Genomic DNA, 17,378 nt, shown 5'->3' with positions numbered 1-17,378 from the left:
TGCTTGGGGAATCTGCATGCTCTAATCTCAGGCATACACATGCAAATGTATATGTTTTGGGAGGTCACCCTGACATTCTGGGCTGAACGCTGATTTAGTGTCCTCCTTGTCACTTGGAGTTGAGATGACTAATAGGGACTTAAGGTTTTATGCCTTCTTTCAGACTGATAGGGACAACAAGGATCCAGACAGTAATCTCTAAAATTGCCTAAACCTTGTATCCATTAGAGGTGTTTCTGGGATGAGATGGGTGTTTCAGGGGAGGTTTCATATTAGAATATGGTATGGGTGTGGTCTGGATATTTAAAACAAGCTGCATGCATCCGCTTATTCAGAATGATAGCTTTTTATTTCAGGTTCAGAGAGACAGAGCCAAAAGTGTAAGAGGATCATATTCAGCTCACAGCTGCAGTTCTCAGGCAGCGCTGATTTGGCAGATTCTGACAAACCCAGCACTCTTAGCGCCTGCCTGCCCCCCACACCGTTAAAACTCTCAAAGCAGTAACTTTGCTGTCAAGATCTCTTGTCAATTTTTGAAATCCTTCTTCTCAATCCCCTTCCCCCAATCTACCCTTAATAAACAACCAGGAAACAAACCCATCCTTTATTCAACATTGTCTTAAATCAGGCTGCCAAAACAAAATATCATAGACTGGGTATCTTAAACAACAGCTGTTTATCTCTCACAGTTCTGGAGTCTGGGAACTCCAAGATCAAGGTGAGGTGTCTGGTGAGGACCCTCTTCCTGGCTTGTGATTGCCACCTTCTTCGTGTATCCTCACATAATGGAGAGAGAGCCGACTAAAAGAGAGGGCACTAATCCCGTGATGACCGCACCCTCATGACCTCATCTAAACCTAATCACCTCCCAAAGACCCCATCTCCAAATACCATCATATTGAGGGTTAGGACTTCAGCATGTGAATGGGGGGTGGGATTCAGTCTATAGCAAACATGATGTTCCTGGGACACAGTAATGTTACAAAGCGGGCTGAAGTGTTGCTCTGTGTATTCTCTCTAGGTCAGGACATCTTGGCTTTGAAGAAAAGCCGGTTGCAGATTCAAATGCTTAATTTTTCTCACAGAGGGTCTCAGTGTAGTATCTTCCTATAGCTGATGACAAAATAATCAGGTAGATATTGATAAAGAAGCTTCCAGAAGAAAATCTAAAATGAAAGGAGTTATCAGTAAATTGTTGACTGCTTTTTTTAGAACTGTTTTTTCCTACTATTATCAATATTTTACCCAGTGAAAATTTGACCTGATTGAGAAACAGAAGATCTAGTCTTGTGACATGACAGCAGGAAACTTTATGCTGTCTTCTGAGTCTAGCTAAAAAATCCTGCTAGCGAGGCTATCTGGGACAGACCCATGTCTTTGACCTACTTTATATTGCTAATTTTGAGGCTTTCTCCTGCCTGGATGACCATTTGGTAACTTGTTTACTTTCTTTTGCAGCCTGTTTGCAAGTTTTCACCAGAGACGACACTTCTAGCAGTTTCTCCAAGGATGTAGGGCTATCTCTCAGCACCTCCATGAAGTTATCCCTTGCCTCTTCATCTAAGCCTGCTGAAAGTGGGACTTTGCCCAACCAGCCATCTCCTCAGCAGATGAGGCACCGCTACCACTTGTTAGCCGGGACTGTTTCTGCAGAAATGGCCAGGAACAGGCAGCTAATTTGGGAACTGGCCAAACAATCAGAAGCACACCTGGACAGGCTAATTGTCCTTGGGGAAGGGCCTAATGCCCAGGGTGAAGTTGCCAACGTTCTCCTTAGAGAATCAGTTCTTACAGTAGACCAACTGCCTGCAACTGTGGAGGGGGCAATAAGTGCCCTACGGCAATTTAGCGAACTCTCAGATCGCTCTCTGAATCCTGGGAGGTCTTGATCAACAGCTGGGAGAGGTTGTTGCTCACTCATCTAGGCCTTTTCTGTTAACTGTTCCTTACAGTATAGTGAGGAGACCTGGTTCCAGAGGAAAAGCAAGATCTACCCATAAAGGAGAAGTTGCTTGGGGTCATAATTCCCCTTCTTAATACCCGCTGCTGTTTAAATCTGTGTTCTAGGGCTGTTCGTTAACTCACAGTCTCTACTAGTTGTGGTTCCCAGTTCTGGGTGAAGAAAAATTTTGTTTTAATATAATTGTAATCAATCCACTCCTTGAATACCTAGACGAAGCTGTCTCTACCACCATGATTTTTTACAACCTGTCTGATATTTTTGCCTGTGGGGCCAAAAAAACTAGACTTACGGATGACAAACTACGAGGTTTTTATTGAGTATGGGAGAAATAAGATAGGAAAAGGAATTAATACTCTTTCCCACGCTATGAGAAGTGAGCCCTGAATAAAGTTTATGAAAAACCAAGGAGACACTTGTAGTACTAAAAGGAACCTCTAAAATGTATTCCTTTCTCTGAAGATTTATCTCCTCTTCTCTGTGTAGGTAGACATTTACACATCTTAAATATTTCTAAGGGAGCAAAACCCATGCTGTCTGACCTAAACTAAAAATGTTTAGTTATACATTTCTTCACTTATTTTACATAAATCCATTTTGCTGCAATTTGAGTAACTGAACTATTATCTAAGTATTAACACTGAGTAACTCTTAATTTAAACAGTCTGACTTCTGTGACTTATCTTCTTCATGCATTTTTTCATTGTCATTTCCAATCATCACTAATAGGAGGAAAAGATTCAGTAATTTATCTGTATATTATTTTTTCATAAAAGTCCAAACAGGTCCCTAGAGAAGAACAGGAATATTTAGAAATTCTTAATCTTTTAGATAAAAGAATGTAACATGTCCAGAAGAATATATCACGTCCAGACTTTTTGACGGAGCAAGGTTTTGGTGGAAATATTGGGCAACAACCGGCAGTTGAGAAGCTCAGGGAAATGGTTTTTAAACTGTCAGCCACAGAGCCCAGCTTTCCATGGAGGTGTCTCATGGCTCAGAGCAGGGAGGGGAGGGGGTGCAAAGGTAGGGGCTCTGAGCCACTCCCCACTGTCTTTAACCCAAGTAGCTTTGCTTATTGGACTTCTGAGAGTCTGTTGCAGTTAAAAAAAATTAAGCCAATGAAAACAGCAGCATAAGCCAAATCATAGAAGCAAATGCATACTAAGGTTAAGGAAATGACGTGCTTGGAACATGAAAGCTATGTTGGTGATAATAAGAGATAAGAATGAATCTGTATATTGACCTTGAAAAGGGCTATTGGAAAAGTTTGCATGCTTAATTGAGTTAAAATGAAAATGAAGTGGGGCTTTGGTTCTGATTTGTTGGTTTGGTTGCATTAGGTCATTATGGTCAAAGCAGGATTATTGTTACCTCCTCTCACACAATCAGGATTCTTTCCTGGACTGCAGCCTCAAGAGCAGAACATTCAGACCAGGGTTTGGTTTTTAAAAAAACATAAAGCTATTTTACTAAAAATAGGAGGATCTCTGAGTGCATAAACTAGATGCAATTTGTTGATCATATAGACAGACAACCTTTATTTCCTCTACTTAGGAGTTTCTTTCCCGTTTTTGTCTACGAATTCCTGAAGGCCCTGCTCGAGCTCCACTCTCCGGAGTGACATCCCAGAACCCTTCTCCTTAGAGTCACCATTAATATCCCCCTTCTTTGTTCTTTCTCAGCACTGTCCTTGTCCTTCTACCTCAGCTCTTATAAAATATATGTTTACTATGTATGCTTTGTGTTTTCTAAATTGCTGTTTCTCTAAGAGTTTAGTCATCCTTTTCACAGCACATCTCAGTACTAGATGCCAAATAAATGTTAGTTGAATTGAATTTGAGAGGGCAATGGAAATATATGTGTAATTTAGGAGACAATACATAATCTAACAGGATTTCAGTTTTATTTGTATTTGGACGCATTTTCAAATCTTAGAATTCTGATGGCACACGAAGTAATTCAAATATACAAAAGAACATGTATGCAATAATTACAGTATGATTGGGGGTGGGGGGAAAGGGGAGAGATTGGTCGAAGAGTACAAATTTCCAGCTATAAAATGTATAAGTTCTGAGGATCTACCAAACACAGTATAGTGATTATAGTTAATAATATTCTTTTATATACATGAAAATTGCTAAGAGAGTAGTTCTTAAATGTTCTCATCACAAAAAAGAAATGGTAATTATGTGATGTGATGCAGGTGTTAGCTGGTGCTATCGTGCTAATCATTTCACAATATCTAAGTGTGTCAAATCAACATGTTGTATACCTTAAACTTATGCAATGTTATGTGTCAATTATATTGCGATAAAGCTGGGAAAAAAACAGTTACAGTATGCTCACTACTATATAACAATCCTGTCTTAAGAATATCTGTAAAAGCAGCCACAGCCATTGCACTGTTTACCTTGTCACTCATCAGTGTGATGTCACTGTTCAAGTGCCTTGACTACTTTCCTATATTCCCAAGAGGCAAAGTTCCAGTAATGTCATTTTTGCTTGCACCACATTGTGCCCATTCTACACTGTGTCGCACAGTTTAGCCAGCTTAGCCTTTCATTTAACAGACATTATGGTAACAGTACATGTACCCAATTGTAACCAGAATTTGGCATGACGTTCAGTGATCGACCACTATGGCATGGCACACCAGTTGAAAAACACTGCCCTCTCTTTTTCTGATCTAGAAGCCTCATTTTGCAACCTAAATCCAGCCATTTCTACTCTCTTGGGGTGTGTTGTTGTTTTGTGGGGTTTTTTAAAATTCTGTGTTCTCTTTATAATTCTACATTGCTTCCATCTCCCATTGTCGGTAGAATTTTACCTAAATTCCCCAGCCTCTTGAGAAAGCTAAGAATATCCCAATCTCTTGAGAAAGTTCCCCAGGCCTTCTTCCCAGGTGTGCAGGAAGTGCTTTGTTTTAACGCGGCAAGCATCATTCATCTAGAGAACTCCAATGCCCCCATTTTACTCTCTATTCTTTTCTATTATGTGGCTTGTTACCCTTCATCTTTCATTCAGCCCGAATCCAATTACTTTGGTTTTAACACCAAACTCTTATTCTTAACATATCTGTAGTTAATGGCCATGTGTTCCAATTTTTCAAGAGCAGTTTCAGTTTATGCCTGTCATCCAGTGTAATTATTAATAGAGACCCTTTCACTCTTGACGGTCCTGATCTGCACAGTTATATGTTTGCCCAGCCATAGAACATATAGAAGGTGTTTCTTCTCTCTGCTACAGGTATAGCCAAGCAACTACATACATAGACGGAGGAGCTTTTTCCTTCACGTTTGCCATTGTTCTCCAGTTTGCTGGGCCTATAATAATTTAAACATAGTTTTCTAATTATTGTAATTTGACTGTAGAACTGACCATCACTACAGTAACCCATTGAAACTAATCTCATGTGTCTGTTCCCAGGCTCCTCTCTTGGCTGAAGTTTATGGTATAGAGGGAAATATCTTCAGGCTTAAAATCAATGAAGAAACTCCCCTGAAACCCAGATATGAAGTTCCTGATGTCCTCACAAGCAAGCTAAGCACTGTAAGGTAAGCCAAGAAACAAAATATCTTGGATGCACCCTTGATATGTTCTTTTATCATACCTTGAGTATGAGATTTTGTATGCTCCTTGTGTTTTGACTGTTCAAAGCTACAATCATTTGCAGAGTTAGTTTTCAGTTATTTGGGAATAAATTTATCTATTTTGTCTATTACCCATTCTGTTTTCTCTTCATCTACCACATGACTCATCAGCATGTATTAATAAAGAAAGGCAGAGCTTTTGGTCCTTGCTCTCCGTCTCACAAAGAAAATGGTTTATCAACCAGACTTTGGGAGCAAGTAGAAGGAGAGCTATTTAATTTACTCACTCAGATTAGCATCAGGGCTCCAGAGATCTGATACACTAGCCAAACTCCCAGGCTTACAGTAATTTATACAGTTAGACTGACTCACTTTTAATTAAAGGTAGTCTCAGAAGTCTAACATGTAATTTGACTTAGAGTCAGAGATAAATTAATAATCAGTGTCTAGGTGAAAAAAAATCTTTGGGGATTAAAGCGTTTTTCATACACCTGCGGAATTGTCATCAGTTCTCAGCACACTTTCCAGTGATATTTCAAATGATTCTGTCTATTGATTTCTGTTATTTTTTTCATATTATTTCACTAAGGGAACATAAAACCATGCCAGATGCTTTAATTTTCACTACATTATTATCATAGTGTTATGTAGATTCTTTTTTCCCTGAAAATTTAGTAAGAAGTCAATAGATTATAAGAAGAAATTAATTAATTGTGGTAGAACCGTCATAAATTTAAAATATATCTATTCATTGAGCCACTATATGCCAAGAACTTAGGAAGCAGAAATTTTAAAAAGACTTCTCAAGGCTTTACAGTTTGGCAAATGAGTAGATCCTTTAACGTTTTTACATATGTGTTCGTAAGTAAAATTAGTGTGTCGGGTTTTTTTCTGTGCTGTCTTTGCCATGTTTTGGGGTCAGGGTGATATTAGCTTTGTGTAGTAAATATGGTATGTTAGTTCTGCTTCTGTTCCAACCTCTTTCAAGAGGGCCTTTGGCTGCTGCAGTATCTAGAAAGCTAAAAACTACATTTCTTCATTTTCCAGACTCCCATGTAGCTAGTTTCTGATGTAATTCAGGTTCCGCCAGTCAGACGCACTTCCAGATATCTTGTTTTTGGAACTGAGTTTCTCATTTTACTGGTGTGGATTTGGCAGCTGTAGAACGGCTCTAGAGCCATATTCGTTAGGGCAGTCATTTCCTGATCTCTGGATTGCAGCTAAGGTGGCATAATCCTGGAGCCCAGCAGTTGCCATCGTGACTTCTGATTACCCAACTTCCTGATTCTTGCTGAGAGAAGTTCTGTTGGCCCTACGTTATGCAGTATTGTTCTCGGGGTCTTTACTGGATGCCCAGCCAGGAACCCGTACCTTAGCCTTTCCCATGATGTTGTAAGCTCCTAATTCCCCCATGTTAAGTCATTTACTCTCTGCTTAAAATAGCCACAGTTGTGTCTGTTATCTACAGTTGAGTCTTGATTGATAACAGTCATTGGTATCAGAAGTAGGTATAAGCAACAGACCCTCATGGATGGAAATATGAGGTTGGTTAGCTGATCTAGTTGGATTTAAGGCATTGAGGACCTGGTTATCATTAGAGGATGAGATATTAGTGTTATGGGCTGAATTGTGTCCAGCCCCCCAAATACATATGTTGAAGCCCTAACTCTCTGTACCTCAGAATGTGACTGTATTTAGAAATAGGGCCTTTGAAGAGGTAATTCAGTTAAAATGGGGTTCTTAGAGGGGGTTCCAATCCAGTATGACTGGTATCCTATAAGAGGAGGAGATTAGGACACAGATAACACAGACAGAAGGATGACCATGTGAGGACATGGCAAGAAGATGGCCATCTGAAAGCCAAGGAGAGAGGCCTCAGAAGAAACCAAACCTGCTGACACTTTGATCTTGGACTTCCAGCCTCCAGAATTGTGAGAAAATAAATTTCCATTGTTAAAACCACCCAATTTGTAGTATTTTGTTATGGCAGCACTAGCAAACTAATACAACTAGTAATAAACCATGGCATTCCGTGACAAAGTTGTTGAAATTACTACCTGTGGGCAACTGAAATAAAGTGCCTATTGAAAGCATGGCTCTGGCAGACCAAGTGGTGGGGCCATAGCATAGCACAGCTGTCATACAGAATTCAAAACTCTGCGGTGGCCTGGCTGCTATTAACCTCACTGAAGAACTTAAAGAAAACAGCAGTCTCAGGGCCTTAAATTCTTAGCTTAAGGCCTTGTCAGAACCTTAATAGGTTTCTACAACAATCCTAAAAGTCTCTCATATCTGTTGTAGCTGCAGAGTCCTTATAGCTGAAAATCATATCCAGAGTTTGATTCTGTGGTGTGCTGAATTAGACCATAAGGTGAATTCACAGCCTCATCAGGTCTATGATTTTAGGGTATTAACTGGGAAAAGGTAGGACTCTTTAAAATTGAATAGTAACATTTGAAAAGATTTGGATAACCAAGTACCCAAACCTCAGAATTCCACTGAGCCCCCCATTCCAGCAGAGGCAGCTCCTCCTCCTCTGTCTGATAAAGCTGATCCTACCTTGCTTGGACACCCTGTGTTGACCTCCCCTAAGATATACCATGGAAGGGGATTCCAGTGGTCCTTGCGCCTCCCCCGTACCACCCTTCACTGCCTCTAGACCCACTCTCAGAGTCAGAACCCAGCATGCCTGGGGAGCCAAGTACAGTCAAACTCAGGAGGAGAAGCTTACACACCTAAAGAATTGTGAGATTTTATATTGGCAAAAACCTGGTAAATATGCATGGAAATTAATTTTGACAAGTTCCTAGACTGGAAGGAAGGAACATAGTTTTCAGATTGTGCTAAGTTTATTGGCACGAGTACATGTACCAGAGAATCTGGATTTGATATGCTAGTTTGGACAGCTGGGAGTGACTTTAGTTGCTTGCTGGGTTGGTCAACTATAACCTGTACACAGCTATGGACTCTGCTGAATGAAGCTGAGATACTAGAAATTTCTTGGCACAGTATAGAAAAAATGATCCAAAGACTTAGGGAGATAAGTATGTTGGAGTGGACATATCATGTGCAACCAGTTCGTCTAGCCCCCAATTCTGTTCTCCCAGAGCATCCAGAAAACACTCCCTTCATTGAGAAATACATTGGTGAGAGAACACTTGGAAAGCATTGTTAGTGAGTGAATGTCTTTTGTGAGCTAGAGATAATAGTGGGAAATGATTACATTAAAATGGGCTCCCTGATTTCAGGGGAGGCCATGAAGCTCCAGGTGGCAGAGTCAAAGTAGCAGCATTTAGCTGTTAGAGAGAAGGTGGACATGTTTCCATAACATGCAGCGAGGCCTGTGTGACAGTCAAAATGGTTTAACCCTCAGGGCAGCGGACAAGGTATCAACGGGTCCATTAGACTGAAAGAGGTGGACTAAAGTCTTACATGATGGAATAATCAGAAGAACTCTACTTAGGTTTGATGAACAGTGAGACATAACCTCTCAAACAACTCCAGACAGAGTTAGTTTCTAGAACCCGAGCATCTGGCTTGAGGGGGGAGGCCTAGAATCCATGGATAAGGACTTTGTAAGGACATAATAAGAATATAAACTCTCCCTCCTAACCTTCCTTAAAGAGGCCTGTGACCTTTTACCAGGGTGACTATACACCAGAGAAAGAAATATCTAGACCTTTGAGAGAATTTAGGTGCTGCCTCTGAGCTTACATAATTCCTGGGGATTCAAAACATCCTAAGTTTACCTGCCAAACTGGGGACTGATAGGAGTCAGGTGATACATAGATAAAAGTTTGACTTGGTTACAGCTCACTGTGGATTCAGTGGGTCAGTCACCCAGTCTGTGTTACTTCCTCAGTTTCTGAGTTTATGGTTGGAATGAGAAAGAAAAGCAAAGTATTTAGATTCTATGCACTAAAGTGTTACTAGACTGTCCAAACCAAGGTAATAATGGTGATGACAGCTAATATTTATTGAGTGATTATTATGTGCCAGGCACTGTGCCAAGTGTTTTACATGATCTCATTTAATTCTCTCAAAAAGCTCTTTTTGTTCTTGCTTTTATTGTTTCCATTTTACAGATGAGGAAAGATGGATTAACTTGTCCAAAGTTATACCTCTAGTGCATGGTAGAGCTGTGTTCAGTCCAGCCTCTCTGACACCAAAGCTCGTGCTCTCAATCATGGCTCTCCACTGCCTTATCTATGTCTGCTATGTCGCATGAGTATTGATTTACTAATTCATTAATTTGAATTGAGAATCACATTGAGCCATGTAAACCGATAACAATTTGTTTTTCTCTTCCTGCTTTGTTTTCTAGGCTGACTTCATGCTCAGGGGACTCAGGCAGTCTGGTGTTGGCAGATGGCAAAGGAGATCTGAAGTGTCATATTACGGCAAACCCATTCAAGGTAGACTTGGTGTCTGAAGAGGAGGTCGTGATGAGCATAAACTCCCTGGGCCAATTGTACTTTGAGCACCTGCAAATTCGTCTCAAGCAAAGGTATTTTTGCACATTACTTGACACATAAAGAACTTAAAAAAACCTGACTGTGAATACTAGTTGCCTAAATAGATAATATATCCCCATAGAAAATTGATTTGCCTTATTTGCTGGAATATCGTTCTGAGAAATTTCGTCTTTTCACCTGTGCAGGTGAATGCAGGCTTGATGACAAGAATGATTCCCAGACTTTTGCAAACATAACACTCTTAACACATCCTGTGTTTTTGACTGATGGCGTCCTCTACCCTCCCCACCCTTCTAAAAAAGCACTCTGTTGACTTTATAAATGTTAATGTGAACTAACACGTCTTCAGGATTTCACTTTACCCCCTTACAATAACATGAGTTACCCTAGACTTGAATAGTTGTCTAGGAATTTTCTGGGACCAACCACTGATCAAAGCTGTTTGTGTGGGGGTCACATGAATTAGGAAGTAGGAGAAGGAGGAGATTCTTCTTCCATTTTTACCAATATTGTTTTTAAATCCTCTAGTCTGTAATTCTTTCTATGTTTATTCTAATAATGAACGTTTTTTATGATCTGCAGAGAGCATTCAACATTCCTTATTCCCACATAGTGATTTTTTTCTGGGTTTCAGCTTATTTTTAATCCCACATAGTGATTTTTTTTCTGGGTTTCAACTTATTTTTAAATTTTAATATTAAAAAATCTATTTTCTTATCACAGAAATAGTATGTGTTCATTGTAGGAAAAATTGAAAATATTGAAAAGAAGAAAAAATAACCATAATCCTGCCACCTACTTTGTTAGTACCTTATGAATATTCTTCAATTATCTTTTTTTAATTGAAAAATACTAATAACATGACTAATACCTGTGTACCCAGTACCCAGGTTATTTATATTTAAAACATTTTTTTCTTTTAATAAACTCCCATTATTTTTTGTTTTATTTTGTTTTAGAGGTGATATCTAAGTTGGGCCTTTTTATTTTTATTTATTTTTTTATTTTTTTATTTTTTTTGAGGAAGATGAGCCTTGAGCTAACTGCTGCCAGTTCTTCTCTTTTTGCTGAGAAAGACTGGCCCTGAGCTAACATCCATGCCCATCTTCCTCTACTTTTCATATGTGGGATGCCTGCCACAGCATGGCGTGCCAAGCAGTGCCATGTCCACACCCGGGATCCGAACTACAGGCTGCCGAAGTGGAATGTGCAAACTTAACCGCTGCCCACCGGGCCGGCCCCTATTTATTTTTTAAATAAGCACATGGTACAAAAGGGAATATACGGAGGGGGTGAAAAGTCTCCCTCACCATCTATCCTTGAGCTACCCAGTTCCATCTTTGAAAGTAACTGGTGTTTCCAGTTCGCTATGTATCCCTCCAGAGATAATTTATGCCTACACAATAAGGTATATATTCTTTGTTTTTTCCTTTCCCAACACAAATGGTACTACCTTTACACGTCATTCTGTGCCTTGCCTTTCTTCCTTTGCCAATGTGATAGTTCCTAATTTCTTTAAAGCAGCTACATAACTTCTATTGTATGGTTGTACCATGATTCATTTAGTAAATTGCTATTGATGGACTTGAAAGTTGTTTCTAATCTTGTTTTACAACTGTTGCGAATAACCATGTATATGTGTCATTTTGCGTACGTGCAAGTATATCCGTATACTAGAATCATGGAAGTATAATTGCTGATCACATAGTTTGTGCATTTGTAATTTTGATAGATAATTGCCAAATTGCCTTCCAAGAGATTGTATACTAGTTTGTATTTCTACCATTTGTATTTATATTTGTGTTAGGAAAATCAGATTATCCACCTAGAAAAAATTAAGTTAGATCCTAACCTCTCAACTTCAGCAAAAATGAATTCTAGATGAATAAAAATTAACATAAAAAAACATAAAAATACAAGAAGATATTGACTATTTTAATAATCTTTTCAGTGTGACAAATCTGAAGAGCCATGAGGAAAAGGACTGATAGATTTGATTACTTAAAAATTTTAAACTTTATTATAGCCACCAAAAATTAAAAAAAAAACTTGAACAAAATGGAAAGGCAAGGACTTGTAATTTCTGGTCTTGTGTATGAAGAGCTTAGAAGTTGCCACAAAGTCCTAACAAGTAAAAAGTTGAACAAACTGAAAAATCAACGACTCTTCTTAGTAGATCCATGAGAGAAATGAGGTCATTGGGCTAACTGCTACCCCCAAAATTGGAGAGACAGATAGGCGGATACAGAGAATCACAATTTACCAGAGCAGAAACCCACGAACAGAAACCTCCTGGGAACCAGCGCCTGGGTGGGAAAATCTAAACTGCAATTGACAAATTGCTGGAGGCTCAGTGTGGATGACTCTGAGAGTTAGAAACTTCAGGGGAACCTAGTCATGGGGCTTCTTCACACTTTGGTGTGTTTTATCTCCAGGCTCTCAAAGTGAATATTAGAGCAAAATCCCCTTGTGCTCCCGACAGGGGTACAGGAAAAGGACTGGTGATGGTTAATTTTATATGTCACCTTGACTGGGCCAAGGAATGTCCAGGAGCTGGTAAAACGTGATTTCTGGGTGTGTCTGTGAGGGTGTTTCCAGAAGAGATTCGCACTTGAATTGGTAAACTGAGTAAAGATGATCACCCTCACCAAAGGAGGTGGGCGTCATCCATTTTATTGAGGTCCTGAACAGAACAAAAAGGCAGAGGAAGGATGAACTTGCTCTCTGCTGAATGGAGATGTTCATCTTCTCCTACCCTCAGATTCTGCAATCCTGGTTCTCGGACCTTCACACGCAGACCAGGACTCAACACCGTAGACCCCTGGTTCTCTGGCCTTCGAACCTGGACTAGGACTTTCTCCATTGGCTCCCCTGGTTCTCAGGTCTTCCAGTTTGGACTAGAACTATACCATCGGCTTTCCCGAGCCCCTTAGTTTACAGACAGCAGACTGTGAGACTTCTCAGCCTCCATAATCATATGAGCCAATCCCTCATAATAAATCTCTTTCTATACATCTCTATATATCCTATTAGTTCTGTTTCTCTGGAAAACTCTGACTGATACAGGAACCATTTTGAAATATGCCAGAGCATTCTATTCTTCTTAACAAGCACTGCCCTCAGGAGAAACTACTTTACCAGAGCCTAAACAGCTGGGGTTTCATCAGAGCCTAACCTACCTGGGGGAAGGGAAATACCCAACTCCAGCTCTCTCTAACCTTCCATGTAGGGGAAGGGAAATACCTCACTCCAACCATCTCCTGAGTGGGTTGAGGTGGGCAGAGAACAGCTGAGAAGCACAGGTAGAGGTTACAGTTCAAGGGCACAAGCTCACCAAGACGGAGACCTAATCACAACACTACGGAAAGCTTCCGCTCCCACCACACCTTGCTACTACATTACTAAATAGCTATTTACTGCAGTTCCTTTTACACAGTACATACTGTCCACTTTTCAACAAAAAAATTGCAAGGCATACAAAAAGAAAAAAAACACTGTTTGAAAAGACTAAACAAGCATCAGAACCAGAGTCAGATATGGCAGAAATGTTGGAATTATCAGACCAGGAATTTTTTTAAAACTATCATGAACTTGCTGTGAGCTTTAATGGAAAAAGGAAACAACATGCAAGAACAGTTGGATAATGTAAGCAGAGAGAAGGAAATTCTAAGAAAGAACCAAAGAGAATGCGAGAAGAGAAGAATAAAGCTGAAGGACTAACATTAACCTATTTCAAGACTTATTATAAAGCTACATTGTGTGACACTGGTATAAAGACAAGACAGGTAAATAAATCAATAGAATGTAATAGGGAGTCCAGAAATAGATCCACTCATATAAGGACAACTGACCTTTTACAAAGATACATTTCAGTGGAGAAAGAATAGTCTGTTCAACAAATGGTATTGGAACATTTGGGTATCTGTTAGCAAAAAATGAACTTCAATCCAAAAAAAAATTGCTTAAAATACAATGTAGACCTAAATTTAAAACCTAAAACTTCTAGACAATAACAGAAAATCTTGATGACCTTGGATTAGACAAAGATGTCTTAGATAAGACACCAAAAGCATGATCCACAAAAGAAAAAACTAATAGAATGGACATAAACAAAAGTAAAAACACCTGCCCTTTGGAAGACACTATGAAGAGAATGAAAAGATAAGTCATAGCCTGAGAGAAAATAATTGCAAATCATATATGTTATAAAGAAGTTGTATCCATAATAGTGAAGGAACTCTCAAAATTTAATCATAAGAAAATCTAATAAACCAAAGATTTAAGCAGATACTTCATCAAAGAAGATATATAAGTGACAAATAAGCACTTGAAAAATATGTTCAATGCCATTAGTCAATAGGGAATTGCAAACTAAGACAATAATGACATACTACCACAGACCTATTAAAATGGCTAAAATTAAAAAGGCAGACCATATCAAGTGTTGACAAGAATGTGGAGCAACCGGAATTCTCATACTCTTCTTTTTTAGGAATGTAAAATGGTACAACCACTTTGGAAAACAGTTTGTGGGTTTCTTAAAAAGTAAAATATCTACCTGCCATATACTCCAGCCATTCCATAGCTAGAGAGTGTCCCACAAGAAATGAAAGTGTATGTCGCTACAAAGATGTGTACCCAGATATTCATAGCAGCATTATTTGTGCTAACCAAAAACTGGAAACAACACAAATGTCCATCAGTAGGTAAATGGATAAACAAACTGGTATATCCATAAAATGGGATACTACTTAGGTATAAAAAGGTCCGAACTATTGATACACTTAATAAAATGAATGAATATCAAAATAATTATGAACTTTGACCCAAAATAAAAAATTAACCCAAAATGTATTATTAAAAAACCCAGAACAGGGGCTGGCCCAGTGGCATGCGTGTGCCTCGCTTCAGCGGCCTGGGGTTCACGGGTTCAGATCCCAGGTGCAGACCTACACACCACTCCTCAAGCCACACTGTGGTGGCATCCCACATACAAAATAGAGGAACATTGGCACAGATGTTAGCTCAGGGCCAATCTTCCTCACCAAAAAACCCTAAAACAGCATAGTGTACAATACCATTTATATAAAATTCTACACATGCAAAGTGGTTACCTGAGGACGGGAGTGGGAATACAAAAAGAGGTGGGGAGGGAAGGATTACAAACAGACACAAGGCAACTTTTGGGAGTAATGGATGATCGGTATCTTTATTGTGCTTATGGTTTCATGGGTGTATACATATGCCAAAACTTATTAAATTGTGCACTTAAAATATGTTCAGTTTATTGTATGTAAATTCTACCTCAATAAAGTTAAAAAAACAAAAAGAAATGCTAAAGATCAAAAATACTGTAATAGAGATGAAGAATGCCTTTGATGGGTTCATTAGTAGACTGGATGCAGCTGAGGAAAGAATCTCTGAGCTCAAGGATATGATGATAGAAACATCCAAATAAAAAGCAAACAGAAAAATGCTGGGAAAAAAATCCTAGAATAGACTATCCAAGAACTGTGGGACAAGTACAAAAGATATACCACATAAAAGGGATACTGAAAGAGAAGAATCAGAGAAAGGAACAGAAGTAATATTTGAAGCAATAATGACTGGGAATTTTCCCAAAATTAATGTCAGACATCAAACCACAGATCCAGGAAGCTCAGAGAACATCAAGTAGGATAAATGCTAAAAGAAACTACACCCAGGCATATCATGTTCAAACTTCAGAAAATCAAATATAAAGTAAAAATCTTGAAAGAAGCCAGAGAAAAAAATTTTACCTATAGAGAAGCAAAGATAAGAATTCTATCTGACTTCTAAGAAACCAAGCAAGCAAGAAGAGAGGGGAATAAAGTAAAGTCTTAAGAGGAAAAAACTATGAACCTAGAATTCTATACCCTGTGAAATTACCCTTCAAAACTGAAGGAGAAAAGAATTCCTCAGACAGACAAAAAAATAAAGACTTTTTCAGACAAGCAGATTTGTTTTCAATAACCTGCCTTGCAAGAAATGTTTTAAAAAAGTTCTTCAGAGAGAAGGAAAATGGTATAAGTCAGAAACTTGAATCTACATAAAGAAAGAAAGACCATCAGAGAATAAATAAGTGAAGGTAAAATAAAAACTTTTATTTTTCCTATTCATATTTGATCTAACAGATAGCAGTTTGTTCAAAATTAAATAGCAACAATGTACTCAATTGTATATGCTTATGTACATATGTGTATATGTATATTTATTTATGTTTGCTTATGTATGTGTAAAATGAATGACAGCCAATGATATAAGGGACAGGAGAGAAGAATTAAGAATATTTTGTTATTATAAGGCACTTGCACTATACCAACTACTATACTGTGAAGCAGTATAGTGTTGTTTGAAAGTGGATTTGAATTAGTTGGAAATTTATATTGCAAATTCTAGAAAAAACACTAAAAATAGTTTAAAAAGAAGTATAATTGATATGTTAAGGAAAGAGAGAAAATAGAATCATATAAAATGCTCAATTAAAACCACAGATGGCAGAAAAAGTGTAGAGGACAAAAATAGGAACAGAACAAGGGCAACAAATAGAAAATGGTAACAAATATGGTGGAGATTAATCCACCTATATCAATAATCACCTTGAATGTCAAGGGTCTAAATACACCACTCAAAAAACGGAGATCGTCAGTATGGACCTACAAACAAGACATAGCTATATGTTGTCTGCAAGAAACACATGTTAAATATAAAGACACATATGATTAAAATTAAAAAGATGGAGAAAGATATACCATGTTTAAACTAATCGAAAGAAAGGGGGAGTAGTTATATTAATTTTAGAAAGAGCAGACTTCAGAACAGGGAAAGTTATTAGAGATAAAAAAGGATATTGTATGATGATAAAGGAGTCAATTCTCTGAGAAGACATAATAATCTTTAATGTGTATGTGCCTAACAACAGGGCATCAAAATAAGTGAGGCAAAACTGATAGAAATGCAAGGAGAAATAGGCGAATCCTCTATTATAATTAGAGACCTTAATGCCCTTCTATCAGAAATGGACAGATCCAGCAGAGAGAAAATCAGTAAGGATGTAGTTGAATTCAACAGCACCATCAATCAACTGGATATAATTGATATCTATAGACTTATTCATCCAACAGCAGTAGAATACACTTTCATTTCAAGCTCACATGGAACATTCACCAATATAGACCATATTTGAGGTCATAAAAGACACCTTAACGAACTTAAATGAATAGAAATCACACAATCCTTATTCTCAGACCACCGTGGAATTAAACTAGAAATCAATAGCAGAAAGCTGGAAAATTCCAAAGTACTTGGAGATTAAACAGCACACTTCTA

General features: G+C 38.4%; 1 protein-coding gene across 4 annotated transcripts in view; it reads left to right on the top strand.

Moving 5' to 3' along the window:
* GANC (glucosidase alpha, neutral C) overlaps positions 1–17,378 on the top strand; it is a 74,663-nt gene that overhangs the window by 5,862 nt on the left and 51,423 nt on the right. For 3 of the 4 annotated variants that reach the window (XM_044765081.2, XM_014857307.3, XM_070503043.1), the window contains 2 exons: positions 5,390–5,517; positions 9,878–10,060. In XM_044765081.2, coding sequence (XP_044621016.2) covers positions 5,390–5,517; positions 9,878–10,060 — 311 coding nt within the window. The other variant, XM_044765083.2, reaches the window with a different exon arrangement.

Source organism: Equus asinus, chromosome 2 (assembly GCF_041296235.1).
Source record: "Equus asinus isolate D_3611 breed Donkey chromosome 2, EquAss-T2T_v2, whole genome shotgun sequence".
NCBI lineage: Eukaryota > Metazoa > Chordata > Mammalia > Perissodactyla > Equidae > Equus > Equus asinus.
The sequence above is the reverse complement of the archived record's forward strand: the minus strand, read 5'-3'. Positions and strand labels throughout refer to the sequence as shown.